This window comes from Solea solea, chromosome 10 (genome assembly GCF_958295425.1).
Source record: "Solea solea chromosome 10, fSolSol10.1, whole genome shotgun sequence".
Taxonomy (NCBI): domain Eukaryota; kingdom Metazoa; phylum Chordata; class Actinopteri; order Pleuronectiformes; family Soleidae; genus Solea; species Solea solea.
In genome coordinates, this window is record NC_081143.1 from 16,080,507 (window position 1) to 16,099,480 (window position 18,974).

An 18,974-nucleotide genomic window follows, 5' to 3' on the forward strand; every position below is an offset into this window, starting at 1 on the left:
CCAATAGAGGGCGTAGGTGTCTAGCGTGTATCTCATGCTATATTTGCTTCTTCACAGAAACATGGTACATAAGTGACTAATAATAGTTGTATATGTCCACTTAAGCCCATATTTTTCATATCACTTTTGTAATGGACAATAATATGTAGTTAAAGAATATCAAACATTCTCATTTAACACACATAGGGTAGAAGGAAAGGCTGTTTTCTCTCAAATGTGCATTCACAGGAAAGTCGTGGAACAACAAACCACCACAGCTGACGTAATAGTTCAGAGGACGTGGTCAGTGAGCTCGGATTGATACTGAAGTTTCTGAACTTCTCAGTCTCCCGCACCTTAGAGTATATGCTTGATTTTGCTTGGCAGGACACAGGGGTTGTTGAGGGTTAAGAGTTTGAAATCTTGGGAAGATGAAATCACATAGACCAGTGGTTCTCAAACTTTTTACGCCAAAGTAGCACCTGAGAAAATATTGATCTCTCAAAAGTAATAGACCGAGCAAAGTCTCATCAGCCTCCTCTTGCTCACATGTACTTTCCACACTGGCGTAGTGAGATTAGATTAAGATGGAGCATGAAATACGGTGACTCATTTTCATTATTTATTCTCTACGCACTCAAATACCCTGGTATAAACCATAAAACAGTATTTCTGATTTTCCTCCCAGTACCACCAGAGGAAGCTCATGTACCACTGGTGGCACGCGTACCACAGTTTGAGAACCATGGATGTAGACCTCACTGCTTCTGGATGTATATATTGTACATTTTAAGATAAATTGGAGGCATCAAATCTACATGGGCAAACGTTCAGATGACGGCATTGATATGGACGGAAGAAATACTTGACTTAACTTTCCACAGTGGGAATGTAGAAGAACCCGTAGGATGTGGAGGTGTCTTGATATCGATGGACTTATCTTTTCAAAGATGCATGGATCAAATATATAGTGTCTACAGAATGTTATTGTCAAATTGTTTGATTTGGGACTCACTAATTCTGTCATCATGGATCAACTCTTTAATCTCTAATCTCTTAAATCTGTGTCTTTGTGTTTGCTTAAACATGTTCAGTGAACGTGGGCTGTTTTTAGACAGAATTATTTCTTCTTTTCATTTTTTTTTCCTCCAAAATGTTATTTTCATGTAGAAAATCCAGGTCCATGAAGTTCCCGTATATGGTTCCTTCCCCCTGAAAAGAGTGTATATTAGAATATACAAGAAGGGAACATTATTGTAGAACATCTTAGAACAGTGTTCCCCAATCCTGGTCCTGCATGGTTTAGATGTTTCCCTGCTCCAACACACCTGATTGATTTCACCACCTTACCATAATTCGTTTCTGAGATATAACCATAGATACAGGAACTGGAAGTGAATATGATCATTACATGTTCAGAGACGTATCTTTAATTAAAACTGTACGCGTGTTTATCCTGCCCTGTCATTGGTGCATGGCGGTACAGCCAGGTGGCCAATTAGAGGAGTCCCGCTCATGTGCGTGGGTGGACTGTGGGAGGAAGAGGAGGAGGAGGAGGAGCAGCGGCACCACAGAGGAACTTTCCTAATGAGCGTAAGTTTTGTGCGGACATTTGTTCAGGTCTGTACAATGTTTTCTCAAAGCTTAAGTATTTGTTTTACGTGCCGTGAAAGTGCACGTAAAACATACATTCATCTAAAAGATGGAGGACGCGATAACGACGCGCAATTAAAACTGCGTCCATTCCAAAACTCACACGCAGAAATAAACGTAGCAAACACGAGGGAATCGTGCGGTTCATCTGCACACAGAAGCTCCAGTGAAGTCACACAAAGCCTAATCTATCTATCTATCTATCTATCTATCTATCTATCTATCTATCTATCTATCTATCCACAGAATTGGACAGGTTACAGATTTGAATTGATACAATTTAGTATGAATTACTTCCACTTTATTAGGTACACGTGAAAAGTTAGGGAGTTGGGGCTGAACAATTAATCGAAATTGTATCGAGATCGCAATTTTCAAAATCACAAAGCCGAAATTAACAATGTGTTGTACAGACTGAAGAAAACATCTTTGTTTCTCAGAGATCTGCTCAAATGAAAGTTAAAATAATGATGTAAAAGTGACCGTTCCCTCTCAAATAAAATGGTTCAGTCCGAGCAGGAGTGCTGGTCTTCTGCTTCAAGGTATACGACGTTCTTCCTCAATCAAACCAGCCTGACTATTCTCCCCTAATCCCTGGCATCTACATCTTTGTAAACCATTGCCTTGTAAACCGTTGCAAACCTTGTAAATGTGCCCATTTGCAGGACTCCTAAAGGACGATCTTATCTGATCTTAGATGTGTGTGAAAATCCCAGTTTCTGAAACACTCATACCAGCCGGGCTCCACTGCACACCTTTCTTTCTTATTCTGGTGCTTGTTTGAACTTAAACAGGTCGTTTTGACCATGTTTACATGTTTAGTTTAGTTTAGTGTATGTATTTACATGCATTAGTTAATTCTCATGTTTGAAAAGGAGTTATTTAGTTAACGTGAATTAAATAATCCGCACGGCTTCCTGTTCATCACATAATTCGTACTAGCACTGAACAATTAATCGAAATTTTATCGAAATCGCAATACAGCTTACTGCAATATTCAAATCGCAGGAGACGCAATATTTGTTTAAACCAAAATGTGTCAAAATGTCATTTTAGATGAATTATTATTACACATCTTATTCTACAGACTGAAGAGAACGTCTTCATTTCTCACGGAGCTGCACAAATATCACACATGCATCTTTTTAAATATATTTTTTGAATGAAAATGAGAATAATGATGTAAAAACCATTTGCTTGTCATATATATATATATATATATATATATATATATATATATATATATATATATATATACACAATAACGAGCAGTTGTAACAGGTGTGTGTGAGTGTATGAAAACAGTTAGGAGGCAGTTTGGCCTCTAAGTGCAGGTCAGTGATGTGAATACCGTCACCACCACTGCAATTAATTATCCACTTCATTTTTTCTGCACAGCACATCAATAGAGGGAGCCATTGCTTTCTTTGTGAAAACAGTTTTCTTTTTCTTTTGACAAAGCAGCTCTTTATTGTAGCATCTCTAAGTAAGTACTACAGAGGGATCCACCTCCACATATCTCTCTCTCTCTCTCTCCCTGTCTGTCCCCCCCCCCCCCCATAGATGAGGGGGAGGCGAGCGAGTGATGCAGCTTTAGTTGAGCTCCACACTCTCCGTCAGTCAGAGGTGTGTTTTCGTCTCCACACTCGCTCTGTGTCTGTGGGTAGGCAGCAGCACACCACACCACGCGAGCCAGCCTGAGTGCCCTGTCTAACAGCGGTGTTGGCAAAGGGTTGTGGCTCATCTGGAGGGAAGGTAACAGCTTGCTTTGAGAAGGACTGAAGATAGAAGAAGACTTGACCAGTTGCAGAGAGCGAGAGAGAGAGAGACGGGGATAAAACTGAAAAGCCCCTTATTCACCTCACTAAACAGAGCAAAAACGGAAGGCTTTGGAGTATTCAATTTTTTCTTTCGTTTTATATTTTTCTTATTCCTCATCGCGGTGCTGGGAGGTGCTTCATCTTTTCATATAGTCTCTCTCTCCATCATTTGCCTCCTCATTTACTTCTCCATCTACCTGGTGTATAATTTCCTCTGTTTATGAGTGAGAGAAACGAGAGAGAAGGGAGGAGTTTTCGTTTAATTTTTGTCCGTTTTCTCCCCCCCCCTCACCAGACCACATCATACCTGTCAGTCCCTCCTTGTCTTTTAATCTCTACTACTGCCATCACTTCCCCCATTCTATGCCTCTGTCTATCTCTCAACTATGTATAAACTTGGATGAATTTTCTTCAAAGATAATTTAAAAGACAACCAACAACAACTCATGAATGACTTTTTTTCCCCTTTTCTTTCTCTTTTGGTCCCTCCACACCCATTTTCTTTGCATCACACTCCTCCGGGATGCTTAAATTTTTACTCTAGGTAGGTTAACTATTGTTTAGTGTCTGTCTATCTGTCTGTCTGTGTGTATTTGTGTGTGTGCTTTACGTATACATAAAACACACATCAACACACAAATGCACTCGCACACTAAACTATGCAGTGTTCGTAAAGGACAGTGTTCAGTGACTCAGTGTTGGTCCGCTCTTGCATTATTTTTCACGTCCTCGTCATCTGTCCCCCTCATCGTGGCAAAGTGCGCCCATTTTTAATTGTTGTCTTTGAGTATATTTTTCTATACCTGTCCACATTGTCATTTTCCTCCCATGTCTATTTTCTTTTTTATAAAGATGAATTTCTTATTCCGCCTGTTGCAAAGGGAAGGCAACAAGATTTGTAGACAGGAGGGAGAGTGAGATAAATGTCCATGCCGTTTTTGTATCATCTTTATTTAACGTTTTAATTTGACAAAGTTGGGGAGCTTTCACACCGAGTGAAGGATATATTCTGTGTTTAGCTGCTTTTAAAGTTGGGAGTGGTATTTGCATACCAACTCATTACCAGTGTGTTCAATTTCATGCTTGATTTGTTCTTATTTTCATTTTGCCAGTCCATCAACAGCCATTAGCATTTAAACCGCCTTTCCTTAAACATCACACCTCCCATGACACACACACACACACACACACACACACACACACACACACACACACAATTCTAAAACACAGTTACCCTCGACATTTGTCAGAGTTGAATTATTGGCATTATTGGCTCGGTCTTCATCCAGACCGAGCTGTTTTTGTTCCCTCCTTCCTCCTCCACTTGTCTTCATCCTCGATCAGACGAGAGAGAGGCTGAGAGTTGGCACTAGCCGGATGCTGCACAGTGGATTAAAGTGGATGCTGTGGATTTGACGCGTAATAGACACCGTGTGAAAGTTGTCGATGGACACACTGACAGACAGATAAAAACAAAGACAGATGTAATGCAACTTCCCATCCCATCACTGCCCCTCTTTCTTCCTCTGTCATATTATTTTCCTCCTTTCTTGACATCGTGTTCGGTGCTTCACACTGCCACACCTTTTTGAGAGCGCTGTTTTTAGAGCATTGCCACTGCTTGATTGTGTCAGCGAGTTTTTAGTCTATACACGTAGAAATATATATGTGTATATATATATGTATGTATGTATGAATATATATATATATATATATATATATATATATATATATCTCCATGGAAGTCAACCTGACGTTGTTTGTGCGCTTATAAAATCCCAGTAGTGTAGGCCCACAGCAGCCACTTTAGCCTCTCTCACTGGTTTCTTATGGACTGCTATGAAGGGGCTTAATTATTGCCTCTTTCTCTCCTGCTCTGAGTGGGATCTCGTCATGAAGGAATATGAAGGGACACTCGTTTTGCTCTGTCTGTTCCTTTTGTGTCTCAACTCTGCTCCTGTGTAAAACATCTCCACTACAGTCAATAAATTATGTGTTACAGAAAAGAGTTAATTAGGTGAGTAGTGAATTAATAAAGCACTCACTTTCTCCGCAACCGAGTGTATGCACATGCATGAAGAGTAGGTGTGTGCACCCGAATCTGTGTGTGTGTGTGTGTGTGTGTGTGTGTGTGTCTGTGTGCAGGAATACAGCATATCGAGCGAGTGTGTGTGTGTGTGTGTGTGTGTGTGCGCATGTGTACAGTGTGTGTATTTGAATGTGTGCATGCCGCTGATGGCAGTTAATCATGCATGAACTTTCATCAGCAGGTTCTCTGTAAAGGGTGTTTTTTAATTTATATATATATCTATATATCTTTTCCAGCACATTTGCACTCGCACAGTTTAAACCTTTCTTCACCCTGCTGTGACTAATTGGTTGTTTTCCAGGCCATGCCTTTGATCTTTTATATTTCCTCCCCTTATCTCGATGAATTTCACGCATTATCACTTCTTTAACCTCCTTTTCAAGTGAGCACTATTTCAAATTCATGGCCCGCAACAACAGGCTTGAAGTGAGAGTTTGGTTCAATCTGTTTATTGGGAGTCTCAATCACATTAGTCCATTGCAGTGTGCAGGTGCATGCATTTACATGCATCACTTTCCTCTCCTTATTGTGCTTTTTTGTTTTTTCTTGGCTAAGGTTTGTTAACTTCCTCCTCCTCTTCTTCCTCCTCCTCCTCCTCCTCCTCCCACTTCTTCTTGTTTCTTGCTCGATTGATCCACAGCAGATCTCTGAAAATGCCGAGATCCCTGGAAATGAATCACAGGATCTAATGCAACTCACACACCAGCTTTTCTTTTATTCGACTATTCGGCATGACCTACACGATCACACTGTGCACTATAGACGACATGATTGCCCGTATGTGTGAGAGCGTCATATATTGCCGATGTGATCCAGTGCTGTGTTAGCTTCTCCACAACGTGAGCTTTCAAATATGAGGGACTGAATCCAAATTGTCAGTGCACTCTTTAATCAACAGTTTCCCAAAATGAAGCTTGAATCACAACACTTTAAAAACAACTGTAAGACATGTTGTGGTCACGTCATGTTATTTGTTCTATTCCCCCAAAATGATCTTTTAAATAATGTTAATCGTGTTCATGATCTTTTAAATAAAAAAATCAGTTAAAGGTGACCACTCTAAAAGTTTCAAGTGGTATTTTAGCCGAGCGTCTCCAAGCACAAATGGTCGTAATGATTTAGAACATTGTTCAAAAGGGTTTTCATGCTGTGAGCTCGGAGTATTTAAAACATAACAACTTAAAAGGGCATGCTTGATTTTGGGTTTGAGTTTAATGTAGGATTTCTATTTTTATATATTTATATATAGAGAAGCAGCCAATAACATGAGAGTTGTGTGTCGCTGTGCGTATAAAAACTGCAAAAGAAAAAAAGTAAAAAAAGTAAATATTTATTGTTTTTTTTACTTTTTTTGTCCACAGCAGATGGTTTTCTAGGCTAAACTTCAACCAAATAACAATTCATAATTTAATAATGAAGCAAAACTGATGAATAAGCCTTATTTTGAATTTCTTTCTTTATGTATTTATGTAAAGGTTTATTTGCGTAAATAATGCATAAGTCGATGTAACGTGTTCTTTTGATACAAAAGTGAGAGCCAGAGAGAAAAGAAGGTGGATTTTATTTTTGGTCACAAAAATTTGTTGAATGAATAATTCATTCACTGTGCCAGACGGGATTATAATTCTACACATGCAGATGTATTCGCTGACAATTCTCCTAAGGCTAAATTGTGTATAGCGACTCACATGACTTCCTCAAAATACACAGACCATAATAACACACACACACACACACACATGAATGAAAACTGGAGAGGCAGCACAGACATTGGCTTTTACTCACGTGAGTCTGTAGATACTGTGTTCTTCAAAGAAAACTTTAATGAACTAATTGTTGGAAGTCTAAAATGTCAATTAGAACCCAAAATGATGTTTATTATGTTATATTTTTGTCAGTCTGAAACCAAAAAGACATTCATTTAAACAATATTGACCTTGGACGTGACAGAACTAACATCCTCAAAGTAATAGGTCGTTTATTTTCCGTTCAAGCAACAAGTTGTCTCATGTCATGGTCACCTAATTATACTCCCTATACCTCATTGAGAAACGGTTGTAGGATACAGTAAAATAATAGGATAGAATAAAGTAATTACCTGACACTTCACTTTATCCCATCAGCAATGAGATGAAAATGAACTTGACACTTTGAATTCATGTCTGTTGCAAAGTCAAATTCTCCGTGACCCACTTTTGTCTGCTCTCATGTTTTAAGAAACCTTAAAACAAATAAGACGCACCCTTAGTATCTTCAGTGAGCACCATCACACTCACAGACTCACATTAACAGAGGACATGTGGATGCACAGCAGCAGCACTGAGCCTTCACCAACCACACATTGTCCACAGCCGCTCCCTGCCATTTCACTCTGCCCTTCTCTTCTTCTCTCCTTCAGACTGAGGAAGAGAAGAGTGCAAAGTGGTCCCGTACACTGATCATGACTGGCTAGAGCAAGAGAGAGCGCAGAGTAAAAGGAAGCCAAACCCAGAAGTAAGGAAAGAAGAAGAAGAAGAAGAGGAGGAAGAGGAGTGCACACAGTACACACATATACTCCTCATTTCCACGGCAACCGTGTTCACAGACTTTTGCGAGGAGACCTCAGCAAGCTGCGTCGTCAGCGCTGGACGAAGGGGAAGGAGAATCGAATGGAAAGAGACGCATGACAGAATGTCCCTTCAGCATTCTCCATCCATGTTGTTTTTTGTTTGGAGGCCACACTGACATCGTCACATCTTTTTTTTTTTTGCCGGCAATTCCCCTGTCAACATACAGACCTTCATGTGTACACCGGCAGAGTTTAAATGATCTAATGCTAACTTTATAAACTCCTGTACATATTACAACACTTTACAAATCTACAACCTCCCCCACCCCCCCCCCCCCCCCCCCCGCACACTAACATCCTTCCATCACAGGCCACCTCCACCTTTCTCCATCCGTCACATTGCAAAAAGGCCCTCCCTTCAGTCTTTGGTGTGTGACTTCATCTGCCGACTATCCCTTCATCTGAGGCTATGAGAGGAGGAGTCGAATCCCAGATCACTCCATCATGCCAGTTCTGAAGAGCAGTGAGGAGATCCGGGATGGCAATGTTCAAGGTAAGCCAGAGTTTTCTCTGACGCTGTTGTGTTCGTGTGTCCATGAGCAGTTCCCTCAGCATGTCCTCCAAATCCCCTTTAAGTGCTTTTGCTTTTGCTCAAAAATGGTCAGAACTTCTGTCAATATTGATAAAAATGTATAGATTTTGTCAATTTAAGTGACAAAATCCACAAAACAAAATTGCATTTTATTTAACCCAAGTCCCACTGAGATTAAGAAACTCCTTGTAGCCTCTAGTCCTGTATTTGTTATTCCAAAAATGCGTTTTGTAAACCATTTGTCAAACAAGGCCCAGCATCTTTATTTCGATTTTATGTGTCAAAGGCTATCGCCATTCTTGATTTGCTTTTATTTTGTGAGAACAAGCGAGTATAGGATTTAGAAGGTCAAGTGGATAAGAGGGGGACAAAAGAAAAAAAGTGTTGAGATAAGGGATAACGAGGCAGTAGCTTCAATAAACCCATCAAAACAATGGTGCTGCACAAGGGAAAACGGGTGGAGACAATAGTAACCATGTAAAGGGAGAGAGAGCAGAAGCTGGAGCCACTTGCTGCACAGGAGTTTCACTGATAAAAGGCACATTTAAAAGTTGGAGGGATGTGTTGAGATAATTGAAAGACTTGTACGAGAGGCAGAGGAACAGAGAGCACAAGTGCTCAAGTAAAATCTGCTGAAAAGGTGAATTCACAAATGGCGCCGCAGAATGAGCCTTTAGACCCGGAAAGCGTTTTTGATCTTGTGTAGTCTTTGTCTGCGTGTGTATGTGGATTTGAAGCAGCAAATGTGGTAAATATTAGCTCCAGATTTGGTCTCCTGGTAAATTTTTGTGATCATAAATCTAAACATTTGCATTCACAGACACATGAGCTGATGTTATTATGTTATGACGCCGCCTCTTTGTTAAAGCGTGACTTTAGAGGAGGTGTGTGACAGCTGGTACTCTCCTCCTTCACAACACAACAGCTCCAGCACTGAGTGGACCTGTGGTAATCTGCCCACATTCACCCTCATAACATTTCAATCAAAATTTCACAACAACTCATTTGTTTTTCTGACACTGTGGGCTTGAAATTGCTGCATGTGAACTGTGAGAGATGGTAGAGACAAAGTGAGTGAGGGGTTACGGTGGGGGGGGGGGGGGGGGGGCACAGATCCAGGCTGAGGTGCTAAATCTAGTGTGAGCTTCACAGATGATGGATGAAGGAGGCAGCTTTGTAGACAGAGCTCTGAGTGCATGAGCGACGAGGCCCGGGAAGGGGCGTAGTTGTGTTGCAACGTTGTGACGCTGCATGTTTTTGTCAGCTGCGTTGAGCAGAAGGGGGGATTGCCTCATGTGAGCGTTGGCTCTCTCATCAGATGGTCCAGAGAGCTGAATCCCAATTGTGATCATCAGGGCAGAGACGGTGTCAGAGCTATGAATATAATGGTGTCAAGATGTTGACACTGGGACTCACAGACGGACAGCTGAGTCAGATTTGGATACGGGCCTCTGGTGGCCAGCTTTAGAATTGTTGATTGAGTCGTTGAAAGATTACAGGTGCTAAGCAGCCTGGTGTTTATTGTTTACTCTGAGCCACGGAGATGGAGAGAGGATGGAGAGAGAGAGGGAGGGAGGGAGGTGCAGCAAAATTCAGAGTTTTATTTAGGGATGCACCGATATGACTATTTCCACCGATACCGATATCCGATATTAATATTGCTGCTATGGCCGATAACCGATATTTACCGATATCGATATATGTTTTTTAAAAAAAGTTTCTGAGATGATAAAAGTTTGTACAGAATGAAAATCATGCAAGCTGAATTTTTGAATGTCTTTCTTTATTTTCAAAACATGTTTTACCTCCAAATAACAAGGTCACATAAGACACAAGTAACCAACTACAAGTAAAGGTTTTTAGAAACCTTTACCACTTGTAGCAAGTGTGTAACTAAATTAAAGTACAGTTTAACTCCCTCAACTTACTAAACTCCTGTGAGAAAGTTTGGATCATAAATTACAAACATGAACATAAATAAAAATAATACCCTGCCAAAGTTACTGTAACCGAGATAAGGGCGTCTATACTGGGTACGTAAATAAAGTCAACAACCCTTCCTCCCGGCAACAACAACCGCGCCACTTCCCTTCACAATAAAACTACACAACAGATATGAGAAACAATACCTGACAAGCTCTACTAAGAGCTGCCATAATTAAAAAAAACATGTTAAAATACTTTATCAAACTTGCCAGTATTCATGGCAACCAGATATTTATTCAATTGCATCGGAAAAGTAGCGCCGACTTGGCAGGTTGTTGCGGGGTTCAATATGCGCTATCAACCGTCGGAACCCTCGGCTGGTCGTCAAGAGCAATCATTTCCATTACCTTGATCGTTATTGCCCTGGCCACTGTCTTCCTTTGGTCGAGTCCCAGCTGCGCTGCTTTCTTTTTGTCTGCTGCCTAATGTTACTAGCGTTAGCTTCCTGCCGTTGTTTGTGTACTTCTGGGTGGCGGTTTTTCAAATGACATGATCAAATTTGTGGTATTGAATGACTTGACGCGGAACCCTCCTCGCATTACCTCGACTTTGCAAGTGTTGCATAATGCTTTTCGCGTATCTTCTATTGACACCCTGAAAAATCGCCCACACCGCTGACATTCTCTCTCCTCCACACACACACACACACACACACACCTTGTGCTGCGCTTGCGTCACTGACGCTGTCCCCTTCCCGACACACATACACAAACAGCAATTAGACGGGTATAAACATCGGTTGTTAAAATCGGCGCAGTTTTACTCATTGCACCGATGCCGATATGTTAAAAAATGACGAACATCGGCCGATACCAATATTAATGCCGATATATCGTGCATCCCTAGTTTTATTAAATAATAATGCAACAGTCTAAAAAGAAAAGAGAAAATATTCCTCATTAATCCACCAGGTTTGAAATGCACGTATATCATAATTTTCTGTTTGTGCTTGAAACTCATTTTGGTGAGCAGAGGTGTTTAGATGTCTATTTCCAGTCCTGAATAAGAGCTCCCTTCAAGGTTATTCAGCTTTCTATAATACTGCAACTGTTAATGACATGATTGTATTATTTGAAGTGATGCAGCCGCAGAGTTTTAACTAACTTAGAGCCAGCAGAGTTTTAAAACCGGCTTGATTGAAGCACAATTTATGTTTTTTTTTTTTTTTTTAAATCAAAACAGAATAGCATTGATGTAGCCAAAGGCCAAGTCCACACACAAGTCAGTGGTTTTGAAGTCTTACCTGATCCTGTGTGTTTTGGCCTTTCATAGATGGACAAACTGTGCTTCATGTTTGGAAAAGTCCGACCAGGACAATGATTTCCTCCGTCTCTGACAGGGAAATCTGAGATTTAGACTTGTGATGTCACACTGTGTGTTGGTGTCTCCTCTGTTTGATGTCCGTGTGACATCATCATCTTTGTTTACATCAAGCAAGTTGTGCGATGGCAGACTCTTCTTTACACAACATAACGTTATCAAGCAAGAGTAACCAAAACAATGTCAAATAAGGAAGGGAAAAAGATTAAATAAAATATGAATAATGTATACAGGGAAAGCATCAGAATTAGGCGAGCACAACAAACATGACACACAATGTTTACCATCGCCCCTTAAACCTGTAAAACAACCTCTTACATAAGATGACAAGACTAGTATTTCACAATGTTGAAATGATGCGTAATACAAAGAGTGCCAGGCTCAGTAATAGTTCTGCCCTCAATATTTTATTGCTTTCCCCCAGGAAATTGGTTCAAAGTGAACTTAAACTGGAGGTCGACAGCCAAGTGTCTTTATTTGAAGGGGGCCTGGTGCAAAATAAGTGACGTGATTACAGACTTACAGATTGAATTGCACGTTTTAAACAGCTGTAACACAGATTTCATAGGATCCTACATAAAAGTCAATGCTTAAAGAGTCATAACCTCCTCTGTCCCTGAACCTCCTACCAGCTCTGCAAGACTTCCTCCCCAAATTAAATTTTGTGTTTGGGTTCACTAGTCTGGCCTAAACGAAATGCTGACTGAGAAGTTGAAAATGGGAGGTGTTGTGTTATACAAAGATTATGTGTAGCTAAATCTTACAAAAACACATATCTTGCAGTACAGGGAGTGACTTTAGTCCATCTCTCTTCTGATTGGCCAACAAGAGTTTAAACCAACACATGGTCCCTTTTTTTTCAAAAACGTCTCAGCCTTAATGAAAACACAAATACCCAGTGTGAAGTGCTGTCAAAAGCATGTCAAGTCAACAGGTGGTGATATCATGGAAACTGTAAAGCCAAAGACAAAATGTCAGGACCTGCTCCAACAGGCAGACAACAACAACAAAAAAAAACATTTAGAAATGTAAAGAAAGTTGATATGACACCAGTGCACAGTGTCACATTATAAGCCAATTACTCAATGTTCCCTGTCTACACATAAACACAGTGGGCAAGAGTCTTTCCCTCACATGAATTCACAAATGATTTGGTGTCACGATGACTCGTTCTGCAGGGTTTGCTGTAGCGTTCTCCACAATAATGAGGAAAAAAACCCAGCATGGGTCAGATGGACAGTGTGTGCTCACGGCTCACGTCTTTTCTTTGAAATTTGAATTTAAATACATGGCAACAGATTCAGTTTGACTAAATGTTTTATAATAACATGGGAGATCCCCCCCCCCCCCCCCCAAAAAAAAACCTCCACGTGCGTCTTCAGTCTCCGTCACGTGTGAATGCGAGAAGGAGGAAGAGCTAAGAATAGAGTGAAGAGGGCCCAACACTGTGATGCTGCCTCTACCCACATTTCCCGTTGGTGTGCTCATCTGATATGTTACTGAAGTCTGGAGGCACGCAACCAGGTTTAGCTGATACCTGTTCGTGCAGGCTGTGCTGCGACACAGCGCCGCATCTGTTGCTTTATAACACCTTTTCCTTTCATGGTGAAGACACGGTGTCTCCAGACAAGTCTCCTTTTTACCTTCTGTGTGTTCAATCACGATCGGGACGGCTGCACCGCGTCACTTGTCGCGTCACGACAAACGGAGGCCCCCGTTGAAGCGCTTCTCTTGACAGACGGGGACAATAGTCAAGATTTTCCTTTTATATGTTTAACATGTGTATGGAAGAGAGAGAGAGACCCTGAACAAAAGATCATATTTGAGGAATGAGAGACTGGTAGAGGTTGTGGATATGAGAGGAACTGATGGAAGGATTGATGGCTAAAGGAGAATGGGTAACATTTGATCCTAATGTCCTCAAGGCTCCGGAGAACTCGATGTCAGGAAATCACCATACTGCTGCGAATCATGCTGCGATCCTGATGACTCTGCTAAAAGAGAATGACAGGTGTCATTGTTGTTTTAGAGATGTATGTCAAAGATGAACCCGTCGCCGTAGTGACGCAATAGTTTGTGCTATCGGAAAGATTTCAACGGTTTCTGAAAGCTGAGAAGTTGCACGTGAAAGCCAACGTGTGGTCAGTGCAGTAATTTCACTAGTGCTGTTGCAGGAAGACGACGAATCAGCATCTTTGTCACCAGAGAGGAGAGAGTTAGAAAAATGCCTGTACATAGTTTCCATTTTCTGCCTTGTTTTTGGACATTGAGACAAAAACTCAAAAATTTTTACTTTACATTAACTGTTCACGTTTCAAATGTACAACGACAGTGCTTTGGTTTTGTTTAAATAAAAAAATGTTAATACGCTATTTTAACATGCAGTAAATTGTTCCAGATATTGAAAGTGGACAAAAGCAAAAAAAAGTCCAGATGGGCATTGTGAGGCTTGGGTGTTAAATGAGAAGCAGTCGACATCACATCAACACATGTATATCGCTTTTATTAGGAGGAACATGGTCATATTTTCTTTCAAATTTTCACAAAGGAATCATCCGATTTCTCAACCTTTTAGCAGGGCTAATAGCAGGTGTTATATAGCAGGTGTTAACTGACTCACATCTCCAGTGGCTACGCTTGCAAACCTGCTCCGGGTGTCAATGAATCTGTCTACATTTGACCCTCGTTGGGGACAACTTGTCAGTTAAGAGTGTGTGTGTGTGTGTGTGTGTGTGTCTTGAGACGTGGCGAGGGTCTGGAGAGCTGACAGCTGCAGAGGTGAGGAGGAAATTGGCCCTCCACTTACACAGACCCAAACATGAAGGAAGACACAAGTTCAGTGTGGAAGAGCGGGCTGCACTTGTCAGTGTTTTTCTCTTTCTTCTTAATGATGCAGAGGAACAGGTGATCAGTGAGGCAGAGGCAAGGCCGAAAGGTAGAGCTAAACCTCTCAGGGGGTAAATTGGGAAGGTGGGAAAAAAATAAATAAATAAGAGGCGTAGCCGTGTGTCTGGGGCTCTGCTGCTACATTTAGGCCTAAATTGAGGAGACTGTGTGACTTAATATCCCAGAGATTTATTTGCTGGAGATTAGGGCTGTGCAATTTGATCTTTAAATGAATGTTCCAGCTTCATGTCGCATGAAGAGCAAAGATGCTGATTTAAGTCCACGGTTCTCAAACTGTGGTCGAACTTCCTCTCTCTGGTGGAAAATCAGAAATACTGCTCTACGGTGTTTTCTCAATTGGTACTTGGTATAAAACATTTGAGAACCACTGATTTAAGTCAATCAGTTGAATTAGCTACTTACTTACTTTGCTACCTTAAACACTCGAGGAATAATGCCAAACCTGACACGTATTCTAGTGTATTTTCAATGACTTGATGATGATATATACCAAAAGTTTGCATCAGCTTTTACTTTTTGGCAAAGGATATACCAGTCAGCCAGTGTTTTCTCTGCATAATCCACAGTGATGCTCAAATAAAAACACTTACATCTCTACAATATGATAACGTCTTTATTTATAATATAACTCTTAAAGCTCCAATGTGGAACCCTTATCCCCGCCTGTGGATTTATGAATAATTACTAAAAGAGTCTGCGGTCTCTAGTGGCGTATTTCTACCGGCTCTACTTGCTTCGCCTTGGCACGGCACGGCGCGGCATGACACATTACGATTAGGTCACATCTCCATGAAAATAGTACCTGGTACCAGGTACTATTTGATCTTTAAATGAATGTTCCAAATAGTACCTGGTACCAGGTACTATTTTCATGGAGATGCTACTTAAACCATGCCGTACCATGCCGTGGTGGGGCGAGGCGAGGCGAGTAGAGCCGGTCGAAATGCGCCATATGACCCTGTGGTCTTTGATTTATGGCAATTTTCTACTATACAGTTTGAGCGTGACTCGTTTCAACTTGATTCCACGCCTTTAGGGATAGTACTTGGTACCTGGTACTTTTTTTAGTACCTGCTAAAGCAGACCTGGTCATTTTATGGCAAAATGATCTCAACCCAATCAACAAGCACTTTGCGTCTTTGAGAGAATTCTCTCTCCACTGATGGTGACACAGAGACGTGCAGCCATCTGCTTTGGCCGGTTGTGCTGAAAGGAGAACATGGGGGGGAGAGAGGAGAGGAGAGGAGAGGAGAGGAGAGGAGAGGAGAGGAGAGGAGAGGAGAGGAGAGGAGAGGAGAGGAGAGGAGAGGAGAGGTGAGGTGGGTGAAAGGAAGGAAAAAAGGTGAAGATAGAAAACAGAGCATGAATAGCAGTGATTAACAGCCTGGGTAGATTATTTTCATACCACATCACACATTCATCACATTCCCTTGGCCCGGCACAGCGAGCTTCCCTATAGCTATTACAGCTACAGGCGTTAGCAGAGATGAGAGGACTCCCTGTCGGAGACTCTGGTCTTTGGTCTTCGGCATGAGACCTCAGGTAACTTGGAGGAATTAGTGGAAGGACAGAATGGGTATTTTGTCATTACAGCTACTCCCTTGAGTCTGAGGAGCCACAGGCATGCTATCAAATCCTTACGAGAGCTACAGTAGTTGAATGCTTAATGTGTGAAACCAGTGAGGAAAACTTAGTTCACTTTGAGCTTTTTTGGAAAAACCTCTGAAGTAAACCCAAGAAAATAAATTAGCAGCTGTGGCTGAAAAGAAGGTGCTGCCGGCTTTTTACTCGCTGAGGCTCTTCAGATAGACATGTTGTATCAGAGTGCGTCATAATCACTTCTGTGCAGATATGTTACTGTAACTTAACCTGGTAATGAGTAGTGTATTTACAAAACTGCCATGATATTACTAAGTACTAAGCAAAGTCATGCTGAATTAGGAGTTGGAGTTTTTGTCCTTTACAGGCTACCTTATGATGAGGTGTATGTGAGGTAGGTCACAGTGGAAGAAATACGCAGAAAACAATCACATCTATTTCTCAATAAAGTGGATTTAGTTGCAAAAGATCAGTTAAAACACGCACCACACGTTGCCTGAACAGTTTTTCCCCCAGAGCCATAATCGCACTGAACAATGAACTCAAAACCTCCCAACGTGAGACAATACAGCACTTTCATGTTTCACTTTTTATTGACATTCAGTAACACATTTATTACATACGTTACTACAATTGTTAGATCACATTTCAACATGAATATCTTCTTTTTTTAAGTAACAAGAAAATAAATTAATAAAAAAATTAACCATAACATAACAATAACAAACAAAACTCATAGCCACATTGCCACTATCCAAAGCTCAATACAGCACTTTCATGTTTTTTTTCTGCAATGTTTTTGTTATTTTAAAGTGAAATGGACATTTTTAACTGAATTACATCACTCACATGCACACGTAATATGGTAATATCACAAATAATGTGACTTTTGATACCAAGTAATAATTTAAAGTTGTAATATTACTTATATATAATAAGTAAATGATTACACGTCCTTAGTCACTTGCCCAGCACTGGTTATAACCGCTTTCCAAATGGAAAAAAAATCCCCAACAGTCTACACAGCATGGACTCCTGTGACAGAGACATGGATATACGTCTACATGCATTGAGTAGTTATTAAACCGAGGGGGTCCAGACCTTGTGAGACTCTGAAGGCTCTTGTGTCGCTGCAGAGAGGGAAATGTCACTTTAGTGCTAAATTAAGTCCAGAGCAGGAGAAATAACTTCAGTAGAAGTAGACTTCAATGAGTTAATGAAGACCCCAGGGAAAGATGGATCCTGCCTGGGCCCTGCGTTTTCTTCATCCCTGAGACTGTAGGTGTGCGAGCACACACAAACACACACACGCACGCATGCGCACGTGTGTGTGTGTGTGTGTGCGCGTTTTATTTGCCTCTGACCATGTATGATGGCAGAGATTCGTAGTATACTGCGGTTACTCAGTCTCTCAGCGAGTGTAATTAGCAGAAAGAGGATTCTTGACTGGACTTAAGTGCACTTAATGAAACACCCAAGGCCCTCTTCAATAAAGTCGGGATTTTTTTCCCCTGCCATTTTGGCCCTTTCAACAACATACGAGTGAGGTGACACTTAATTCATTACCAGAGAAGCTTATATGCTACATTTATGTACCTGACTGTTATTTTCTTCTGCTTCCACCTCTTTCCTCATTTTACATCAGTATCCCATCTCTTTTTTTTCCCTTTCCTCCAAGTCTCTCCCACTCTGTTACTAAATTAAACATCCAAGACAATCTGCTTGTTTTATAAGCCATAATGCTCCCAATATTATATATTGTCCCTAATTCCCCACAAATCCCACTACACAAAAGCAAAAAAAACCAATGTATGGTTAGTCTGTTTACCCCTCTGTTCCAAAGAACTTTACTTTGATAAAAATAGACACAATATTTGTCTGTTGCAGGGCCAACCATTCACTCATTATTATATTATAGTATATTATATTATGTTATATTATGTTATATTATATTATATTATATTATATTATATTATATTATAATAATAATTGTAAAAATAATCCTCACAAATGCTTTAATAACCTCCGGTTTAGTAACTTGTGCCAAAAACTCGAGCCATTTTTAAGCATTCAGTTTTTTCTTTAGTAGGAACAAATGTGTTTGGGGCCACAGGATAGTAAAGAATGAAAGATACTGGGTTAATGTCAGCCTTACTCCTAAATATAAACACACACATGCAGAGTATATCCTGTCTGAACTGATGATTGTGACAGGATGGTGGAACGCTGGTATGTTTAGAGATGTCACCTCACACTCGCAGTTGACTTTGTGAGAGTGAATTGAATAATTACAGAGGATGTAAATAGAACCTGTGTTGGCTTCACGCTGCAGCCTAGTCATTATAGCTGCATGACGTCTGATTACCTGACTGAACAGAGTAGAACCTTGTTCCTCCTTTTTGTGATGTTGCAGTTTTTTTTTCCATGTAAAACTTTTCGACGTAAGGCTGCCCACTCAGTCCAGGACAGTACAGGGCATAT

The 18,974-nt window shown here is 40.8% G+C and overlaps 1 protein-coding gene across 6 annotated transcripts in view; it reads left to right on the top strand.

The window, feature by feature from the left end:
* The first annotated feature begins 3,242 nt into the window (after window positions 1-3,242).
* Window positions 3,243-18,974, top strand: part of grin2bb (glutamate receptor, ionotropic, N-methyl D-aspartate 2B, genome duplicate b) — a 92,082-nt gene continuing 76,350 nt past the window's right edge. For 3 of the 6 annotated variants that reach the window (XM_058640115.1, XM_058640119.1, XM_058640120.1), the window contains exons 1-2: window positions 3,243-3,996; window positions 7,940-8,642. In XM_058640115.1, coding sequence (XP_058496098.1) covers window positions 8,628-8,642 — 15 coding nt within the window. In that variant the 5' untranslated portion in view covers window positions 3,243-3,996; window positions 7,940-8,627. Of the gene's footprint in view, window positions 3,997-5,189; window positions 5,470-7,939; window positions 8,643-18,974 lie in introns of those variants that run through there. The other 3 variants (XM_058640116.1, XM_058640117.1, XM_058640118.1) reach the window with 3 other exon arrangements.